Raw genomic sequence first — 23,119 nt, 5'->3', positions numbered from 1 at the left:
ACTTTGGTCCAGAGCACCTAGCATGCAAGTAGATGCATGGCTAGCAAAGGAACAGCAATTCATAAACCTGTCATCTATGAACTTGTCTACTGATTCATTTTTACCAACTTTTTATACTGACTTTAACAAATTTAAAATTATGACCTTTTAAAGAAAAAAAAGTGGGACCTCCAAAGTGCATTATAATGGCACTGGACAATAATATTTTTTAAATAATGTTCTGTTTTCACAAAATATGATCACGCAAAGTCTCAGTAAGGGAATCTTCAGCTGTCATATGTTTCTGATCAGTTAAGGAGAGTAAAACAAAAACAAGAACATAGCTCTAGACGAACAAACGTTAAACATTACAGCAAAAGTCCTTTTATAAAGAATTCCTTCAACCAAAGCCCTTTTTTTATCAATATTGTTATGTTCCTTTACATTTCAGGTGTAATAGTTCTAAAAATCTAACCATCTATGCTTGAAATTATCTAAGATAGCACTTATCACCACATAATGCATTACTGAATTCCAGAATTTAGCTATGTGATATACAATGATGTCTGTTCTAAGCCTACTGTCTATCAATTTAATTAGGGGCCTATTCAAGCTGCTCCTGTTTGTGAGCTCTCCCTAGAATGTACGCGTTTCAGATATTATTTTACCTCTCACTACCAGGAAAACATTAACAAACAAGCTAGCTATACTTCTTTTTTTAATACGATATAAAGAAAAAGTCAGCCACATTTAGTTCATCAAACATACAACTATTGTTGGAATATAACGGTCAAAACCAAGGATAGAGGATACAAACACACAAACCCCAAGCCTGATTAGAAATAGTTTGCAAAAACGCTACAGGATCGCTCAGTGTATTATAAACAAGCCAGTGTCAGAAATCTCAAAACTGTAAGTTGCATTACAAATTTTATAGAAACTCTCCCCCAGACAAAACTTGGTTTTCCTGCTCCCATTAGCTGAAAGAAAAGATCAAAAGAAATCAGCTGTGTGGGTTCAGTTTCCTGGGATCCAACATTCTCCCATTTCTAATTTCTAATTACCTTCTTTCTAGAAAATGGACAGACACTCAACACAGTAGCGGCTCAGCATGGTTCCTGTGTACATATGCATAAGGTTCATGTGAAACTCACAAGTGTGCCATCATGACAATGATGCACCTGCTTTCCTGGCAATACAGCATAATGGTCTGCTAGTATTTTCCTTGACACTGCTGGGTGGTTATTCCTTACAAAGCACTTGCTTAATTTTTTCTATTGCGCCAAACATGACCTGTTAATCAAATAGACTACTTTTTAAAATGAAAAAAGCAGGGGGAGAAAGAAAGGGTACACACACTGATGGGCAGGGAAAATCACAAGATCAGATGCGAAAACCACACAGCTGCAAGCATTCTTTTGGGAACCACACACTTGGGCTCATCTCAGTCACTTAATGTAATTCCCTAGGTCAGTCATGTAGAAGTAACATAATTTGCACATTTTTGCAGATTGAGGTTGAATCTGTATGAACTGATGAGTGAAAAAGCAGGAATCCTGCTACCATACAAGTCTTTCCCAATGACATACATTTTTGCTTCTGTATCTCCCAATACATATCTATTAAGATATCTGTGCTACCTTTTCTTCAAATGCATTCTCAACCAAACCAAAATTGTCCAGACATGCCATGCCCCGTAGTCATGCTGGGCATGTGGTATTTTTGAATAACTTCTACATAAAAATCCTGTGTAAATGGCTAGCCATTTTCCAGCAAACACCATTTTAAAACAAGACACTGTTTTGAAGGAATCAATGCTTCAGGTATACTGAAGATGTAATATTTCATGTAAGGGATAGTGGGGGGTTGCAAGAAGAATTATTCACAAATGACACATTTTATGATTATAAAGTAGAAACAAAAAGGTTATTGGAACTAAATGCAAATAAAAATCCTCATCAAATCATTCTCAGCACTGCTAGCCTTGCACAGTGTTCTATGTGCTGGACATTTTCCTCCAAGGACTCAGCTGGCAAATCACCCAAAGCTGATAGCAGACACTCTTGACCACAACTTTAATCTCAGCTAACATCCGGGTCAAGTAGCACCCCACAAACTGCACACACACCTCTTTCAGAGAGAGTGTGACCCCATCTAGAACTGGCTAACACATCTCTAATCCTTTGACAAGCACTTCCTTTTGACAGATATCAAAAGGAAGATTCCTTTTTTTAAACTTAATTTGAAGTTCTTGCTTTTTTTCGTCAGGAAAATATACCCAGGTTAAATGCTCAACTTTTTTTTCCATATGGGACACACAGTGCACAGCCTGATCTATTTTGTGAATGATAAAGCTGGCTCTCAATATTCCATTGTTTTTCAAATTACTTTTATGACATTTTTCCAGTGCTTGTGGTTTTAATGTAGCACAAAGTCTTGTGTGCTCTAATCCAGCAGCATTAAAGCTATATTTATCCTCCTTCTCTTCCCTGCACTTTCCTCACACTAATTTTCATGGGATTATCAGGCAGGAGAAAACAGCAACTTCAAAAGCAGCCCACCATGATTACTTTCTCACCATGATGATTCCTTTCCCTGCAGCTATTTTAGACTGCACACTTACAAGTTGTGGAGCTGTGAATAACTGTGCATTTTATTTTTCAGTCTCAATTCCTGCATAGCATCACAGGTGTATATGCAGTCTATTCCTACAATAGCAAAAGCAAACTGAAGAGGCCATATGCCTTCCAATTTTTCCTGCCACTGCAACTATACTGTGCTCTTTGGCAAGTGCAATGGTAATCCAAAAACTGGATATGAGGCTGCCCTTGAGTCAGCTCTGGCAGCGGAAGTTCATGCAGTATGCAGAGGCTTGGCTGTTGCTGGGAGCTACCCTTTTTCAGCACTGGCTGCCTATGCAGTACTGGGTCAGGTGAATGGTTTTAGTACTACTACACAAAGCCTTGAACAACTTGGGACCAGGATACCTGAAAGTGTGTGTTCTCCTTTAGCCGCCTGCCCAATAACTTGAAGTTACGGAGAACATTCTCCTGGTAGTTCCATACAGTCCCATGGCCCAAATGGGGTCAACCAGGAGAAGAACCTTCAGTGTGGCAGCTCCACATATTGTAACATCACAATTTGCTGATAAATGGAACAGTATACAAATACTGTAAATAAATCAATACTCATAATAATGCTGTGTGTTTCTCCTGTAAGCCATCTTAAGCATAATTTTACCATGGAAAAGCAGCATACAAACGAACTGATGAGGACAATGGGGTCTCTGGACCCCTGGACATCATACCCTTGACATACTTAAACAGGGCTCCAATATCAACTTCAGACATACACAATTTTTTTGAAGTTACTTACTTGAGTCATTCCTATTAACATGTCTCTGGAGGAAGTCAACTACCTGCGCCAAAGCCTTCTTGTTACAGTGCGTTGACAGTTCTTCATTACATTCATAACACCTACAATAAGAATTCAAATACTGTAACAACTAATCTCATGCCAGTAAATAAATTTTTATAACTCTGTATCCTGCCTGAAAGTACTGCAGTTCCTCCACTCAGGACACTGCACAGGAATTGCTGTTATGAACCACATATTATAAGTGCTATAAACAAGAGATGTAATCGTAAGGGTTACTTAATCTTAAAACATTCAAATAGTTTTGCTTGCTCTTTTTAAAAGTTAAAAAATTGATAAACCTTAAAACATTTTTACACTAGATGTATTGGTCATACTATTAGTCAGTTCAGGCATAATGTCAAACTGTAGCTAACAGTTGGCATCTCAGGGGCAAATCAGACATAGCATGAAAGCTTCAGAATCAGAATCTCCATTCTTCCTTTAGGTTAAAACCCTCAATGGGAAGGGACAATTTGTATCAGGCTGATAGCTCTGGAGAAGTGTTTTGGTTTACCCCTTCTCCTTGTGCTGTTTGTCCAGATTAAATCCTCCCCACATCAATAAGACTAGTTTAATATCCTCTAGCAGCTTGGGAAGAAGACGATTTTAGCCCGGCAGAAAAGACACAATAAGAAAGGGTTAAAGTGTGCCAGCCCCAGCTGCTGTTTATAAGAATAAGAAGAGAAAAAAAATATCTGAGCACAGATGTCCTATGTCATATCTAGTCTGGCCCTCAGTTACCTGGATAAAGTTGCACTGGTGCCACTCATTTATTTATTTGTTTGTTTTGCAGAACAGTCGCCCATTAGCATAATGCTCTCTGGGCAGCCATTATAATAAAATGTATGAACTGTGAACCACAGATGAACCATGATCTATGTAAGGATTTTCCTCTTAGAAGCAAACACTGCAAGTCACATTGCTCTGATGTTGCTTCATAAAGGTCATGCAGGGTTATGGAGAAAATGGAAGGAACTCCAGGCTTTCCCACTTCCAGCCCTACCACAACCATGCAATTGGCCTTGCAAAGACAGCTGTCTCATGGCAGGAATCAGGAGGCATCAGTGGTAAAGTTCAGTTCTCAGAGATCTAACATAAAGTAGAATGACCTTCTCAGATTGGTGTTAAAACTTCTATGCCTGATAGCATTGGAGACAATGCAGTACATTTAAGGCTCAGTCCTAGAGGACATGCTGCTGCTAAAAGGAACCCTTTAAACTCAGAGGCTTCCAGGTGTCCATGACCTGCTGGGCTAAGAGTGATTAAGGTGATTTGGCCTCTCCATCTTCCTTTTATTTCTTTTCTTCTAAAGGAGGCAAGAGAGTGGATTGTATGTATCCTAGTCTTTCCCCTCCCCTTCCATAGAACACTCTTTTTCATACCTCTACAGAGACCTCAGAGACTGGAGAAAGAATCAGATTTTGGAGTCTTCCTCCTAAAGCCCTGCCACTGTCTACAGCTTCAGAAGGGGTAATCTGGAAAACCTTATGGGCCCCGGGACTGTAGGATTGTTCTCTTAATAAAAATTAATCTTAGAATTTACATCATCAGATTTTATATTCCAACTAGTTATTACTTTGAGCTACTGGAAGTATCATGAACAATACTAGTAATTTCTTGCCTATATCTTTTGACAATTAGCAAACAATCTATAAATAGCTAGATATTCTTATCATTCATTCACTGCATTTACAGCCTATCTTTCTTCCTCCTGCAAGGAACACAAGGCAGCTTACAAGGTTTGCTTCCTCTACATTTTATCCTCAAAACAACAACCCTGTGAAGTAGCTTAGGCTGAGTGAGTGATTGGCCCAAAGTCACTCTGTGGGCTTCATGGCTGAGTGGAGACTAGAAATCAGATTTCCTAGGTCCCAGTCCAGTACTCTTAACCACTGTACCACACTGGCTCTCTAGATACAGTAGATAAATGTAATACCACAAATCCAGGATAAATTACTTTTATGATGCCATTATGTAACTTTAATTCATAGTTAAATGATCCAAAGAAATTCTGTAGAAAATATGGTTCATTACATGTTTAGTGGTACACAGTTATGTTTACGTGTAAGTGGATATCTTCACTGACAAACACACATAGTTCTCCTCCTCAAAATACAACCTCACTTACCATACAATCCATGTGCTGAGGTTGATTACAATGCAATGTGGTTCTGCCCGTGCAGTTTGGAAATGCTTTAAAGAATGCTGGCCTTCTGAGTTTTGACTGCAGCCCTATGGTGCATAAATAAAATATTAAAATCTAGTTATCAAAATGGTTATCTTCCCAAGTAAACTCACCAAATGTTCTACAATGGGCTCTTTTGTGTACTTATTTTTAAAGCACCTCTCAAGACCTTACTGCACAAGGTTTATCCACTTTTATTTCTGTTGCCTGAATGTCGAGATCCTGCTCACCCACGCCACACAGAAAGCTGACAAGGCCCTCTCCCACCCAGCCACGCCAGGCAACTAAGCTATTCTTCCACAATAAGGCTGTTCAGCAACATCCCAGGATTCCCTACCAGCTTCTCTTCAGCAGGTTTCCACAGTCTGTTCTACCACTATTTCCTCAGAGCAGCAAGGCCAGCAACACATGTGAAACAACAAGCTGCTAGAGCTTCCCAAGCAAGACCTAAAACATTATTGTTCGGATCCCACAAATGAACAAGCCTAAAACACTTCTTATCAGGGCATTAGTGTAGCTGCACAAAGTCAGTGAAATGACAGCCGTAGTTAAACAAGCCGTATAATTAATCAAATTAACAAGTTTATTTACCTGAGTACCACATTTGAGGCAAAGCCATACATCAGAAGGCATAACTGGCTCGCCATCACGTATTCGTCTTTCTTTTAAGCACTCCGAACATATTGACCAGACATTCTGAGCTACTGCCCTCTTGACATGATGCACATCCACTGCCTGGCTTACATGCTGACATGTCAGACCTACAGAAGAAAATTTAACAGGACTAAAATATATTTTATTATGGGAAAGAAATTCGATAAAATGCACACATTGTGAAACTTAGGAATAAGGAACAGAAACCCCAGAAACCGTAACTATGAGACTGACATGCAAAGTTTCCCAGAAACTTTAATATGCATGCACCCCATCCCCTTTAGCATACCAACAGAGGTACAATGGCTATGGCTCCAGTTATGGCAACTATGAACCAGCAGGGTTTCTGCATTTTCCCTCCAACCTTACAAATGAAAAAGAAAATTATCTCAAAACCTATTCTACCTTTTCTTTCTTCCTTCTCTCTCTCTCTCTCTCTCTCTCTTTCAGTGTGGGAACCACTTTGCTAAATTCTCTCATTCCATTTAAAAAAAAGATGCAGTTCCATACACCTATATAACAACCCTCGAAATAAGAGCACTAAAGGTAAGATCATTTCATAAATTGTCAGGCTATAAAAATCTAACTGCAAACATTGCTGCTTTTGGAATCTTCCAAACAAACTAGCAATGCTTTGCTAGTATGGGCATTAGTCCATTCATGTAATGCTAGATACAAGCGTTAGGCCTGGTTAACTAAATCCTTAGACATTTGGTTACTTCTCAAAATTCACCTAATGTTACAACAAATATTATCCCGTCTGTGGCAAGACAGTTGCAGGTTAGCACCACCATGAAGAAACTTTTTGGAGCTTGCATCAATAAAGTATACTAAAGTGAAGGTGTGAATGTACCAGGTGTGAATAAATCTGACCATAGCGTGGGTGTTTTTTACCTGCAATATCATCTGAAGAGTCTTCATCCTGATGCTGATTTGACTTTTTGTGTCTCTTGGTTTTGTCAGGGATAACTGTGGCTGGATCTTTCACCCGCATCTGTTATTTGCTACAAAATGAGCGAGCAGTGAGATAGACATTGGTAACACACAAAGGTACGGCAGCCATGAGCAATTCCTATGATTCTACACTGTGTTGACACACACATGATGTAAGCAGGCCAACCCTCAATTCAAATAAAGGGTCTGGAAAGTATCCCAGGCAATTCTTCTTACTGCTTTACTGACAGTGGCTCTCCAACATTTTAAGCTACACCTTTGCAGCATTAAGAGGGACATTCCTGTCAAAAATAATAGAAAGGGAACACAGCAGACTCCAACTAAGCAACCTTTTGTTGGAAAATAAATCCCTGATGGCAGAGTATTTCACAAATAACTAACAAGTAGGTATTTCTTACAGTTTGGCGTTAGCCTCTATTATTTACCTACTATTTATGTCTTACATTTTATTCCATCCTTCTTCCAAGGAGCTCAGGATGCTACAAATTATTTCCTCCGTGCATTTTATTCAAACAACAGGCCAAAGAAGTAGATAATGAAATTGATAGTGACTAGCCCTAAGTTTTTCAGTGGGCAAAGTAGGAACTGAATTCAATACCCCAGCTCCACATTGAAAGCTCTCTCCACCATTGGTCCTTGTCACTAAAACAAATATCAGAAAAATAAACACTTTAAATCTGTTTTCCAGAACTGTGACTATCTAGTATTTATTTTCATGGACATTGAAGAACAAAGCTATACTGCAGGTTCCAAACAATATGAGCTGCTTCCTTCCATTTCTAAGAAAATGCTTGTTTCATTTTCATGCAGATGTGTTTCATAACTACCTGTGGCATTCTGGCTGTCCAGCACTAGATCAACTGTCATCCAATTACTGGCAAAGACCACATTCATCATGACTAGCACTGGACAATGTCATCAGTCAGCAGATTAGATGCTTCAGCATGGTGACAGCTCTGAAAGCCTTTCAAGCATTCAAGCATTTAATGCATCCTAGAGCAGTAAAAGAACCAGAACTACAGACTGGTAGTGGCAGCAACACTTCTTTCATTTCCAGCTCGTCCTCTGAAATTCTCAGCATGTCATAACCATGATATTCTGCATTTCAGGCATGTCCCACGTACAATTGGCATATCACGTGAAACAGTGGGAATCATTCTGTGAGATCCTGCAGAAATCTACCCAGGGCACAACAGCAAGGCTGAACCAGACTCAGTTGTAGCACCTAGGGTAGCTACTAGCTCCTCATGGCAGGAAGATGTGTAGATGGACTTCCTGTCCTAGATAAGCATTGCCTGAGAAACAGAGTTTGAGCTTTGGTTTATGCAAGATTTGACAACCTAGGTTCAGGCTAGTTATCAGGAAAGTTTCCTCACCTTCAGAGCAATATGACATGGAACCAGTTCCCTAGAGAGGTCATGGGATCACTAGAGACATTCAAAAAGAAACTGGACAGTCTTGTAATTGGGATGGTGTAAACTGGTGACCTGCGACAGCAGGGAACTGGACTCATTGGCCTTCTTGCCCCATTCAAATTCTACTATTCTACGATATTTGCTAGTTTTTTTAAAATTTTTGGTGGGATGGAGACATGAAAGAAAACAGGGATTGACTACATACTCAGCTCAGAATTCACGTATCTTTTGACTTATTTCTTATGATATATACTGAACCTATCCTATAATCACATCACCACATGGAATTCTGGACCAATTCTTAAACCTGTTTTCTCAGGAAAACCACCACGTTTCTCAAGAAACAAACATCATGTGGAAGGTGCATTAAGGATGTGAAGATCCAGTTGGAATCCAGCTCCCTTGTGTTTGTTAGACTTCTTTCCTTGACTCAGCCCCTACTACTCAGGCAGTGAGTCAAAACCAAGCCCATGAATGCTTGTGAATGCTAGCAGACCCCTTCTTTGCCCTGAACTACGCTCGTTCAAAGTACACAAGGTATGCAAAGTCCATAAGGCGTGTGTACAGAAGCAGAACTCTGCTTGTAACAGCAGGTGTGCATGCAGTGTGTGTCTAAGCTGGCTTTGCAGACTTACTTGGACTCACTTCCTGCTGGACAACCACGTGAAAGCTGGACACACACTTAAACATCCAGGAAACCAAGCTGAGGAAAACCAACAGAAGCCCACCTACAAGCCAGATTCCTTGCACGTTGTTAATGCACACCATTAAAGAGCTAAGAGCTGAAGGTTACTCTGCTGTAAGTTGCTAATACTGTTTACATGTTTCACTTCTGTTCAGTCTGTTTCATCATAGAAATATTCAGCAACCTTCCACAGAATTAAAGTTATTATGAAAGAAAGCAAACATTTCCCTGCTTGGTTTTAATAGCCAAATTACATGCTGCTTCTATGGTCAGAATAACCCACACGACTTGGAGATAACAAGTTTGGATGTGTGGCTCTGGTATAGCCAAAGGCGGAAAACATATACTGGCTGACAAGGCAATAGGATGTCAGACTGATGGAATGATTAGCACTGTTTCCCAGGAATCTAGTGGCTAACTGCCAAGAGTGCCATATTATTTCACTTTTTCTCTACATAGCAGGCTGCCCCAGTTTGTTCCTCATGACACATGTCAATCTCAAACCAAGGACAAGTTGCTCTGCTTTGGACACTACCAGCAAAACGCAAAAGACAGATGGTGTGCTGCTGCACAACTTAAGGGAAAGCAAATCTACAGAATACCAGTTTTGCAATATTTCCTGAAGAAATCTGACAAAATCTTTACTAGTCAAGCACATTATAGAGAAAACTATACTGAACAACTGATATTCTACTTGTGAACTGCAATACATTCTCCATTTTTAAAACAGAAAGGAATAACTTCGCACAAAATTAACTATTGTTGAAGATTCACTGTATTTTATAAGAAATGGGTGGCTTGTATTAACACTTAATTTTAGGAATGAATCAAAGGTACAACTTGGAAGAAAAAAACAGTATCTTATGAATATCCTGGACCAAATTTGAAATATCTGACTGAATGAAATAATGCTATTAGGATAACTAAATACAAGATAAATGGTCAGAGACAGTATAATCCTATGTACAAGATGCTCAAAATAAATAGGAGCAGTTTATGAGTATATAAGCATCCATGGACATACAGCTGCTAGAAAATGAAGGCTAAACTCAGTGGGCCTTGGTCTGATTCTGCAAGACTGATTTTTTGAACATAAAGTCATTAAATTTTCTGAGCAAAGGAAGTGCAAGAGCAAGCCAAACAAATGCACCATTTAAACTACAAATTGAATCCAACTGCAACTATTTTACTACAAACTGCAACTATTAAAATTCCAACTCAGACTCAGCTGAAATTTCATCATAATTTTAGAATTACGTGTTTGGGTTTTTGTGTAATTCCAGGCTTATGGTGTGCTTTGGTTATCATGTGTAATTGTTACATTATGTCTCTTATGGCCACAGTGCAATGCCATTTTTACCATTTATAACACCCACCTTATACAGTCCTACAGATCTTTTTGATTTTTCTCTGTGACTAATATCATTATTTTCAATAATGTAAGATTCCTATGCATTAAATTCCAAAATCTGGTTGCTAATTACATTTTTCTGTAGCTCTTTTCTGTTTAACAGATAAAATCTTAAGACAAAAACTCATAGCGTAAAAACAAATTCCACTGAAATAAAAGGGAAACTGTATCCAATACTAGCATGAGAAGAATGAATATTCCTACAAGGGAATTCCTAGTCACCTCTCCTCTGCACTACAGTTCTGTGTACCTCAAAAAAAAAAAATGCTTCTCCTGAGAATTGTGAAATAGTATTATAATACAGCAATAGTGTGTGTATAATTATTGGGTTGGATTCAGACTAAGAGCTAAATCCAATGACACATAGGCAGACTTTCCATTAATGCAATGGAATTTACTCTCCTCTACCACCTATCTGCTCCTGAGGATCCCTCAGTCCTCTAGGGCATGGGTGACTGGCTTTATGGGAACGAGAAATTTGATCTGTCAACCAAGTCCATTTTGCTGACTTAGGAACACCAATGGATAGTTCCCACTGAAAGCCATGGGGTGTAAGTTAGCCATAACAAACCTGAAATGAATTTCAGTGGGTCCTGCAATTAACTTTGTCAGTATACATCCCACTATATATACACCATCTTCCATTTAATGTATTAAATTATTGATATTAATATTAATTATTGCATTGCTATACTGCCCATAGCTGAAGCTCTCTGGACAGTTCACAACTGTCACCCATCCAGATTTCAACCAGGTCCAACCCTGCTTAGCTTCCAGGATCAGGCACTGCAGGTTATACAGCAGCTATATTACAAAATATGTGTATTGCATCTCCCCGAAAGTTGCAACAAAATTATCTCAAACAATGCAACAAAAACATATATGTTTAAAAGAAAAGAACATTTACACTTTACAGTTTCTGATGTATAGTTTGTTTTGCCAAGTTGCATGTTCATGTTACAACATTATAAACCTGCCATTCTTTCTCTTTATCTTTTTAACCTTAACCATTATTGCGGACTTTTAGCTGACAATTTCTTACAAAACAAAATTACATCCAATACAGGAGATGTTGGGTTTCCAAGTGCTAATGAAAATCTGGGATTCCAGTGGAATTTAAGTGTTTACAAGATTCAGGTTCCACATAGTACCCATGAAAATAAATTAAAGTCATGCAGCAGGGACTGTTGGAATGCACTCTAGAATTTGACACTGACATCATCCTTTCAGTGAAGTACATGTTTAACCAGAGGAACCAGTCACCTGTCCATTCTACAGGTTCACATGTTTAAAAACAAACCCTGTGCTGATGGAGTAAGTGGGATTTCAAAATGCTTTCCAAGAATTTATTTTGATTCCTAGGGAAAGGGATAGCTGCATGCCATCTATAAATATACTTTATGGTATACTCTTTGCCCTCCAACACAAAACTATGTGGTCAAAGGGCAAGGCACACATCACGCAAGGATCTATTGATATAATTTGAAATGACAGGGCAGGAAGTTTCACTTATTAAGGTTGTATAACAACATTTCTGATTATGTTTGTCTCCAAAGGAATGCTAAAAATATGTCTGCCTTAGACAAGCAAGGTAAAACCCAAATGAAATATTGAACACCCAACAAAAATTGCAAGCAATAAAATTCTAATCTGCTTGAGATATCATTGAACCAATTCCAATTTTACATATATTAAAAATAGTTATTTCTATCTCACAGAGCACTTACAAGTTATAGAATAGGCAGCTGTAATTAATCCAATCTTTTGCCCTATCTCACCTTTTCTGACAATATCTTTGAACAAAGAACATGGCCAGACTGAAAAAAAAAATCTAATTCAGTCTGATTCACAGACTCATGAACAGGTCTTTCTATCTGTTGATTGATCAGTTTGAATATCACTTCCTGGAAAGTGCCCAGCCCCACAGAAATCCTGTGGGTGTTTAAGATTTTCCTCTATTTCCAGTGGGTTGGCAAAGAGTGAAAATAAAACCAGGCCAGGACTGAAGCCCAAAGTGAGTCTTCCATCCACTGCATTACAGCTTTAGTATCCACAATGAGAAAATAATCCAGTGCCTAGTTTCTCAATTTTTCCATATGTACACTCAAAATAATTTAAGATGAATTAATCGAAGTTCACTAGCCTAGTCACTGCTTCTCAGCCTAGCCTGCTCACAGGGTTGTTGTTGTGAGGTTAAATGGAGAGGAAAAGAAACTTGTAAGCTACCTTGGATTCCTTGCAGGAAAAAAGGTGTGATACACGTTAGTAAAAAATATTGCCTATAGTTAGGAATAATTACACTCAACTACTTGCATTTATTTTTCAACATGAAAAGGATTTCTCAGTCTAAGTATAAGAACTGTGCATATCTTCCCACAGTGTTAGCATAGCAACCTGTCAAGCCCTAAATGATCCTTCAAAGTCAAAGAAAGTGGTTGTTATTGTTATCTGGCCAGGTTATTTGTTATTGCTAAATTAAATTAGAGGCAAATTGCTCTCAAACAAGCAAGAATCTAGATGCATTTGCAAAAACTGGCCTTAGCTACATGATTATTAAGATTATTACAGCGTTTTTTAAAGGTAACCTACAACTAATTTTCCTTCAAAAACCCTGAAAATTCAAGTTGCTTGTGAAACCAAGGTAGATAATATCCTTTATAAATGTTGAGTCTTAAAAGTGCACAATTCAAAATTCAATTCAAACTATTCAAGTTTGCTTTTACACATCTCCCCTCCAGCCTTGTATCTCTGATTCTATCAGGTAACAGAACTTTTCATTGGAAAGTTTACAGCATGCATAATCCTGTATTAATAGAAAATTGTCCAATCAGACAGCTCTGCTTACCTATTTTTGGTTCTCTTTCTAGGACCAATATTGAAACAACTGTCTAGAAACAAAACCGTTCTTACTACTGCAAAACACAACTCCAACTGATTATAGACATGTCCAGAATATGTTTTCCTCCACTGTGGACTCAGTAATTTTTGCATAGGGTACTATGTTCACAGGGGCCAGCAAAAAGAAAACGTTGGCCACATGATCCAAACGTGCTTACTTAGAGGTCAAATCCAAACTGTTCCATGAGGAATGCCTACAAGAATATAGTGGTTTAGTAGGAGTGGTCAGGCTCTCCAGGCGCTTTTAACTTCCATGCCCAGCAGTCCCTGTTGGAATGGCCAATGCCGAGACTGAACCCCCAAACGTTTCGATATCTACTTTCTGGCAGGACACCTCCGTTATTCAGTGAAACGGACTTCCTTCTTTCCTACAGACCCAGGATCGGGGTCGCTGAAGGACAAGGAAGCAAGCCCGCCCGGTATTGCCAACATCCCAGGCCCAAGTCAAAGGGAGGGTTGTGCAGGGACTCCAGAAGGTGGCACAAATCCCAAGCGTGTTCTCAGACAGAGCAGGGCACAGAACAACTGCTTGCCTAAGCCACCCCTTAAAAAGACCGGTCTTCAGAGCAGCTCAGCTTCCAAGCCTCCTCTAGCGCCCGGGCCTTGGGAGAGATGCTCTGGGCTGCGCCCTCGACACGCGGAAACCTCCGCAAGAAGCTGCGCTCCCCCTGCGGCCACTGAGCCGCCTGGACAGGGCCCACAAGCCACCCAGCCCCCATTGCCCTGGCCAGGTCCCGTCCTCCCGCCGGCTGCCGGTGCAGTGCGGGCCGGGGAGGCAGCGTCCCGCGCAAAACCGGCGGGCCCTCCCCGCGCACCTTGCCGCTTGGGCGCAGCCCCGCGTCCCCTCCGACTGTACTGCTTCCTCACTCACCGCGCTGGGCGACTGCTTCGCCCGGGAGAGGCAGCAAGCTGGAGCGGCGGCGGAAAGAGGAGGAGGAACAGGAAGCGGCAAAGGAAGCCGAGCTTCTGCTAGGCCGCTTCCCTGGCCGCCCTCGGCTGTCCCGGCCCGCCCCCGCCTCGTAGCGAGAGAGGGCCCGCCGTGGCGCGATCTCCGTGTAGACGCTAACAGCAGCCGCTGCACAAGCAACAGGCAACAAGGCGTTTGCATCCATGTAAGCCCCGGTACAATCCACTGAGGCCCCGAGTGTGAGAGGCCGCCGTCTCGCTCATCCGAAACACGGGCAGAGTTCACCTTTCAAGCTCTGAGGACGGGTTGCCTGCACACGTGCACGCTTTCAAGCCTCACGTCCTCACCTCCAGGGGGGCGAAGTAACCCGTTCCTTGCTCGGCAGTTCTTCCTGTCCACGGTGCCTTTGGCAAAAGAGCGGATTGCTCTTGCCAGAGACTGGAACTCGAACACTTGCACAAGACCTCTGAAATGAGACCAAGGGCCACACGCAGGCCTGCGGCTGCAAGTGCCCAACCCGTAATTCTAGCCCAGTACTATCCGGTAACTCTTGGACAGCCTTCGTCCAGATCACCTGCTCCCAATTTTTTGAATTGGCAAACTACAGTCAACTCTTTCGATATTAACAGTTATTGTTTGCTTGTTTATTGGCTTTATTTCCTGGGGTGTTCTTGAGCCATCTTTGCTGTGTGAGGGTTTCAGTGGCATGGAGTGCCTTTTACCAGCTTGGCTGGTGGCCCAGCTCTGCCCCATCTGGACACGGATAGCCTGCTGTCAGTGATCTATGCTCTGACAATCTCTAAATCAGGTTACTGCAATGCACTCTCTGAGGGGCTGCCCTTGAAAAAGGTTCAGAAGCTGCACCTTGTGTAGAATGTGGCAGACAGATTAATTACTAGGACTTGCCGACCGTTTCTCACCCACCTGTATTGGCTGCATGTATGCTTCTGGGTTCAATTCAAAATGCTAGTTTTAACCTAAAAGTCTTGCACTGTTTAGGGTATTGAAACGCATCTCCCAGCTGGAAACTACCTGGGCACTATGCTGAACCTCTGGGGCCAACTCCACTGGAAGTTCAGAGAGTGGTAACAGGGGAGGCCGTCCTCTGTGTAGCTCCCATCTTTGAATCAACCTCCCTATTGGAGCCTGATGCTAAATGTGCTATCTTTTCAGTGCTGGGTCAAGACAGGATTTTATCCAGAAGTCTGCAAAGGTATGCTTAGTTTACTGCAGTTTTCTTGTATGTTTCAGATTAATTTTAAAATCATTTTAACATCATTTTGGTTTTTATGGTATTTGTATCATGTTGTATTGTTTTGTTTCACACATTGTTGTAAACCACCCAGAGAGCTTTGGCTATGGGGTGGTATAGAAATGAAATAAATACTGCAAATCATCATCATCATCTATGCTCTGGCAATCTCTAAACTAGATTACTGCAATGCGCTCTGCATGGCACTATCTTTGAAGACTGTTCAGGAGCTGCAGCTTGTGCAAAATGTGGCTGCTGAATTTATAACAGGGATCAGACAGTTTGAAAGTGAGCACTAATTCCAGCCCTGTGGTATTGGCTGCCCATATTCTTTCAAGCCTAATTCAAGGTGCTGGTTTTCACCTACAAAGGACCACAAAGCTAGAATCCCTTTCCCAGTTACAATGGCACTGTGATTAAGATCTGGTACCACCTCTGTTTGCCACCTACAAGAGAAGCTTGGTTGGTGACAAGAAAAAGAGCTTTTTCAGTGGTAGCCTGCCAGTGGCAGAACAAACTCCCCACTGAAACCTGCCTGGCAGCAAATTGCCTAGCTGAGCCAGCCTCTCACAACCTATTAGTTGATGTGGACTTCAGCTCCCATGTGCCCCAGTCAACATGGCCAATGGTCAGGAATGCTCAGAGCTGTAGCTCAGACAGTTGGTAGGCACCATGTTGAGGAAAGCTGAGTTAGGCAGTTTTCATTATGAAATAAAGTTAAAGTTTTGTATAAAGTTTTGGGCCCCAGGTATCTAAACGTATCTACTTGTTTTCATACAAATCTAGCCACTCATCAAGATAATCAACAGATTCACTTTGCATTTTGAATCCAGAGATTTGGCTTTCCTCTGTCTTTTCTTTTTCTTTTTCTTTTTGTAGGGCAAATCAACTTCATAATACTGTATTCAGGATGAGTTGTTTGTTCTTTTGGTGCTAATAGGTTTTTTCCATTACACTTTTATCATTTTAGGTTTGATAACTTTATCTAGCTGTTGACACTGTTTTATCTTAAGCTACCTTAAATATTTTCAGTTGAAAGGCAACATACAATCTTTTAAAAAATAAACTAGAGCCCTTGCTTAGCATGGCTAATTTGTGGGATTTATTTCTGAATAAACAATTTGCTTAAACCAGGGAAAATATTTTCAGTGTCATTTGCAGGCTTAGAACATGTTCTACTAGTACTAACTGTACTTCTGAACAAATATGGAGTACCTTTGGTTATAGCACTAAGAAAGTCCAATGATATATATACTGTATGCCACTTTCTCCAGAAGTGTCATAATTACTCAAGAATAAGCTCCACTGGAAGCAAGAAGATGTACTTCTGATTAGACATGTAGGATTCGTATATCAGGCCTCTTTTGTTTCACTGTTGTTCCACATGAAATGCAAAAGAATTAGAGTGTACCCATTGCTCGCAGGTGGCTACACAGGATATGCAAACATAAAATTCCTGTCAGATCAGATGCTATAGCTCTGTCAAGTCATTGGCAATCTAAGTTTTTGTCTGATACAATCCTGGGTCACTAACTCAACCCTCTTCCTTCTTGCCCTCTTTTGCAGTTGGGCACATGAACAGGCAGAGTAATGAATTAGGCCCACCCTGATGTATACTCACATTCAGTTAGTGTTATGAGACTGAATCAAGAAGAATATTACCATCTATATGTGCTTGAGAAGAGCTCTGCTGCATCAGATCAAGGACTTATCTAACCCAGCATTCCGGCTGTCCAGACCACCTAATCGAATACCTATGTGAAGCCCACAGGACATGAGGGCAGTAATCCTCTCCCACTGCCCTTCTCCAACAGCCAGTCTCTCAGGGCATGTTTCTTGCACTCCCAGACATAGTACATAGTCATTATATAGTATATAGCATATAGTAGCTGTTGTTAGTCTTATCTTCTACATATCTGTCTAATCCCCCTGTAAAACTATTTCTAAACTAATTTTACATTGAGGGTGTGTTACATCACTAAAATTTTCTTTTTAATGAAGCTGTCATTCAAAAGCTGTTTGAAACTATGTGTAGAAAAAGGATGCCATATGGACAGGCAGGCAGCCAGCAACTAGTGAGCCAGTTTGTATGCCAGCTTAAATTTGTCACAATTTCCCATTTAGAAGGATGTTTTAACCTTGTTTTAATTTAAGCTAAGAAGAATACCTTAATGCATTCTTCAGAATGCACCTTTATGAGGGCAAAGTAGTGTGTTTGATAAAACATTTTCAAGCACTGAGTTTATATAGAAATATAATAAATAGGTACATAAATGAAAAAAAACCATTTCTCTCCAAATTACAGAGTCACCAACATCCTGTGTGCAAAGGATGTACTATGTAGTGATGCGAAGGAATGAATGCATGATGTTCCTCTTGTATCACTGATGTGAATGGTAAGGTTTGCACACATGGGATTATGTATGTGCATAGGAGTTATCGTGTTTGCAAGAAGACCTAGAGGGATTGGGCTAATTGTCTAAGAAATATGCTTGACTGATTTCCGTGGATCATTATGGAGCCAATGCACAGCAACTTTGGTTAGGAAGCCTCAAGCATATTAACAAAGCTTGGATCTGTCTTCAGGACATAGTTTCTGATTATTTATTTCATAATGTTTATGAATTGCTTATGTTAAAGAAAGGTGTAATCTGTGTGCATTAGATGAACTTACATTATTGGGAATGCATGTTCAAAAAAGATAGGTAGGTGCTGAACCTGATAAGAGTTGGTGCATGCCTAATTTGCAATGATAAGGAATGCTGGAGAGTGAGTGCTAGGACAATAAAGGCCCTATTCTTAGTTGTAATGGACCAAACCTCTGAAATCTCTGGTACCACTACTAGAGGGTCTTCGGATGAGTACAGCAGCTGAAGAGGTTAGTGGGAAGATGGGTGATCATTTGAAACATTCTCTCTGTGTGTGTATCCCATCCTTCTAGTGCCCATGCACCACTCAGGACAGCTCGTAAAGATCCCATATTAAACATATTCAGTAAAACCCACAATAAAAATAGAGGCAGAGGCCATAAATCCATCAAATTTGTTAAAAAATGCCTGGCAGAATAGCAATGCCTTCACCAATGGATGAAAGACATCTGAAGAATATGCCTCAGTTTAGTGTTGTAGTGAGGTAGTTTCTTGTGGTAATTTATTGTTGGAATTATTCTGAAGCAAGGACACTAGCAGTTCCGGCACAAAGCTCTTAATTCTCAATGTTTCTTTTAACCTCTAAATACGTTACCTTCTGTTTCTTCAGCTAGAGCTCAGATAACACTTTATGAAGTGCCATACTGTAACTAGTTATCATATGACATGACTGGTTTGTACCAGTGATAGGTCTTGCATGTGGAAATGCAAAGCCACCATATGCCACTATGCTGGCTGTTAAAACCTTTCAAAATATTATGAAACATTTATTTAAAGTTAATTCAAATTCTTTCCATTATAGATACATATCAAGGTACTTTGAAAAATAGTAGCCAGGAATGCTTGGCAGCAAATCTGCTGGTAGGTAAGACTTCTGTGAATGAACAACCTTAGTTTTGATGCATCATATCTTTACTTCATATCAATACAATTTGGAACATTTCTGTACAAGAAATTTTGTCATATTGCTACTGGGTGAATCACCAGTCTGTAGCCTCAGCTGGTAGCACAAGGTTTGCCATGTGGAAGGCTCAAGTGATCTTTGCTCCCAAGCCTAGCCAAAGGGTAAATATAGAATCTTATACTTGTTAGTATATTTTAAAAAAAATATTAATACTTGAAATCCTTTAGCAACAAACTAAGATAAAGTGGTTTTAAAAATACAAATTACATTCAAATGCATTATTATTATTATTATTATTATTATTATTATTATTATTATAACATTTCTATGCCGCCCCTTGCCGAATCCTCGGGGCGGCTTACAACACAATAAAATACATTGAAATACAATAGAACATAATAAATTACCATTAAATACAAAAATACAAAAAATACACTGAGTTACAAATATAAAATTATCAGTATAAAATAAGTAAATAAAAATATAGGAGGAGAAAGAGAAGGAAGAAGAAGTTGCCCTGGCCTTTAATGATTTAAAGATAAGTTTATATCCTAGGAGTAGCGCAGATTACAGGAGTAGTACAACAGTTTACAGATATACTTAGTTTTTGGGTTTTAGCATCATCCAGCATTAAAATGCATGAAAACCTTGAGTCAGACATGTTAAAATGATAAAAGAAAACACCTCAGGTTTAGTATCTTTAGTTGGATCAACTAGTGTCTGGTCTGTCTCAGACTAATCTTTCAATTTATGGAGAACTCTTTCTTAAGCTTAAATACAGAGAACAAAAATCTCTTACTGGGAGAAAGAAGTAAGAATACATATACTGTATATTAGATTAGAATAGATTTGCTGGTATGACTCAAATACCAAATAATCTACCAAATAATAATTCAACAAATAATTCTAGGGGAATAGATTAAGCAATTTAAGTCTGCCGTCCTACATCCACTTACCCAGGAGTATACCTCATTGATATCAATATAATTATTATATTACATTATATTATAGTAATATCCTACATTTCTCCCATACATGGTGTCTTCAGACCATGCTCAGATTTACTTCTAAGTAGTTGTTTATAGAGTGCATAAGAGTTAAGCCATGCATCTTCAATACCCTTTAGGTCAGAGAACACAAAATACTAGCAGAGGCCTATCTAATGCTCACTTCCAGGGGTATTCCAAATACACATTATTTGCAGACTTTCCCCACAACGTTATGGAAGCATCATTCTAAGGCCACCCAAATCTATAAAAAGGGATAGTGGAGAATACCTGAATCACTGCATCTCTGAATTCCAAGCCACATGGTGGAGTTGGCTCCAGGTTTTCATTTCTGTTATAACTAGCTGACCTATATTGAACATTGCTTTGCTGCTGCGAATTGCTGGGAAAGTGAAAGACTGGTGAATGATTGCTGCTGATACCAGTGAGAAGGAAGAGATAAGGGTAATAGTACAGGCACATAGAAAATAATACAGTGATAAGGAAAATAGGGCTGCAGTGGATCTCTGAGTGGGGAAAGAAACAACATGTAACCATTAGGAGTGCAAAATATATGGCAATACAGAAGGAACTGAATGTATTATGGGCAGTCATAAAAAGGGATAACGGGTACAGAGAAATCTGAGTTGAAAAAGGTAACTAAGAGTTCAGGAAGTTTATTGCATTTGACTATATTTTAAAACTGGTTTAGGTACTGTTTGATTAAGCAGGAAATACAGAGCTAACAGATAGGTGGAGCAGAGAGACCAGTGGCAGTACAGAGAAAAAAAGAAAAGGCTTCTGAAAAATGGGGCAGCAGACATACCTGTGAATAGGTGAGAAAAAAGTAGATGTAATACAAAGGAAAGCACCATGGTTTTTCCATGTATAAGATGATATTTTTTTCCTTAAAATATTTATCTAAAAATGGAGGGGCGTCTTATACATGGGGGGCGGGGGGCGAGAGGGCCCACTCGGGAGGGGGGTGACTGGTGCAATCGCGGGTGCAGTGGGAGGGAGGCAGGCGCAGGCATGCTCGGAGGGGGGAGACTGGTGCGGGTGCGCACGCATGCATGCAGCAGCAGCTTGCTCTCTGAGATCCGTAAGAAAAGTGGGGGGGGGCGTCCTATACATGGGGGCGTCTTATAGATGGACAAATACAGTACATAGGGTTTTACGAGATGGGGGGAAAGGTTAACAGAGCTTCAGACTCAGATTTGCAATTGTACAAAAAGGAAAAGTGAACTCTAAGAAGCATTCAGCAAAAAAGCATGAGTTGAGATGAAAACAACACTGAGGGTGCATGTCTATTCATAAGTACTTCCTACTGAGTTCATTGAATGTAAGCCCAGGTACGTGAGTACAGATTATAGCCTAACTGAACAGTATAGTAAAAATTCGTTTGTATTTTTATGTTTGTGCATAATCAATCAAAGCAGCATTTTTCAGAGTAGTTTGAGTTGTGATCCCTGGACTAGTGTGGATTAGGAGATGCAAGAGGGCAAACCTTCCATAGACTTTATAGTTGTGAGCGGTAGGAAGAATTTTGGCACTGTGCAGTTTTTCTCTGTAATGATAAATTTAATCTCTTGGACTTTCCATTTTACTCCAGCTACTCTGTGACAAGTAGAGCAGCAAGGCTCAGTGCATTTCTATACATACGTTTTTCTTATGTGAAAAATTCATCAATGTCAGTAATAATGTATAATAATAGTAATAATCTATACACATAACATATCACAAGGAAAGTTGGATTAGAGTCATAGGAAGGAATGAAAATTGAAGGAAGAAACATCACAAATTTACGATATGTCAATGATACCATAGCAGAAAACAGCAATGACTTGAAATTACTCGATAAAAGTGAAAGAAGAAAGTGCAAGTGAATATGAGGAAAACAAAAATCATGTTCACAGAAGAATTATAGAAATTCACTATTAATAATGAAGAAATCAAAAGTGTGAAAGACTTTACATACGATCAATCATAAATGCAAAGGTAAACTGCAGTCAAGAAATCTGAGGAAGACTGAAACTAACAGACCAGAAAAGGTTAGCAAGTGTAAGGATGTTTTATTGGAGACCAAGGTCAAGATTATGCTAACTATTGTATTACCAATTACAATCTATGGGTCTGACAGTTGGAAGTGAATATCTGTTTGATTTGTATTCCACTTTTTTCTTACAACAAACTCAAAGTAGCTTATTTAAGATCTCTTCCTCCTGCTCTCAGTCTTATTCCCACAAGAACAACCCTGTGAGGTAGGCTGAGCTGAGTCTGTGAGTCTCACCTTGTTGGCTCCATGGCTGAGAAGGGACTAGGACCTGGATTACCTGGATCCTAGGCCTATGCTCTTACCCAATACATCACACTGGCTCTTTAAAGAAAGCTGACAAGAGGAAAAATGATGAGCTCAAAACAGAGCTGGAGGAGAGCTTTGCAAATATCCTGAGCAGAAAGACAAGTGGGTCCTAGATCCAGTCGTCAGAATTTTCCCTAGAGCAAAAATAACAAAACTGGGGAAGACAATCATGTTAGGGAAAGTATAATATGAAAGGGAAGACCAAATATGAGATGGATTGAATCCATAAAGTAAACCACAGCCTTGAGTTTGGAAGAGCTGAACAGAGCTGTCATGAACAGGACATTTTGGAGGGTTTTCATAGCGTTGGCATAGGTTCAAGCTGACTTGACAGCACATAACAATAATATGCAACACATGTTTTTGCAGAAATGTGTGACTATTACCAATAAGTTACATTTTCCTGGTGCTGTTTGGCAAAATATGTTTACTTAGGCTAATCACAAGTTCAGCTTTCTACAT

General features: G+C 39.8%; 1 protein-coding gene and 1 long non-coding RNA gene across 3 annotated transcripts in view; one reads left to right on the top strand and one right to left on the bottom strand.

Annotated features, from left to right (window-relative positions):
* The window catches only part of USP45 (ubiquitin specific peptidase 45), a 60,255-nt gene extending 45,671 nt beyond the window's left edge, over positions 1-14,584 (bottom strand). Inside the window, exons 1-5 of one of the 2 annotated variants that reach the window (XM_044427402.1) lie at positions 14,470-14,584; positions 7,130-7,239; positions 6,173-6,342; positions 5,525-5,628; positions 3,355-3,455 (exon numbers count right to left, since the gene is read on the bottom strand). In XM_044427402.1, coding sequence (XP_044283337.1) covers positions 3,355-3,455; positions 5,525-5,628; positions 6,173-6,342; positions 7,130-7,229 — 475 coding nt within the window. In that variant the 5' untranslated portion in view covers positions 7,230-7,239; positions 14,470-14,584. Of the gene's footprint in view, positions 1-3,354; positions 3,456-5,524; positions 5,629-6,172; positions 6,343-7,129; positions 7,240-14,413 lie in introns of both variants that reach the window. The other variant, XM_044427411.1, reaches the window with a different exon arrangement.
* Positions 14,585-14,640: 56 nt separating this feature from the next.
* Positions 14,641-17,437, top strand: LOC123022037. The gene is made up of 3 exons (XR_006414458.1): positions 14,641-14,710; positions 15,505-15,718; positions 17,324-17,437. It is a non-coding gene; the product is annotated as an uncharacterized LOC123022037 (long non-coding RNA).
* Positions 17,438-23,119: the final 5,682 nt, after the last annotated feature.

Source organism: Varanus komodoensis, unplaced genomic scaffold, assembly GCF_004798865.1.
Source record: "Varanus komodoensis strain SLA01 unplaced genomic scaffold, ASM479886v1 scaffold1, whole genome shotgun sequence".
Lineage (NCBI taxonomy): Eukaryota > Metazoa > Chordata > Lepidosauria > Squamata > Varanidae > Varanus > Varanus komodoensis.
Note: the sequence above shows the minus strand (reverse complement) of the source record. Positions and strands in the feature narration are given on the sequence as shown.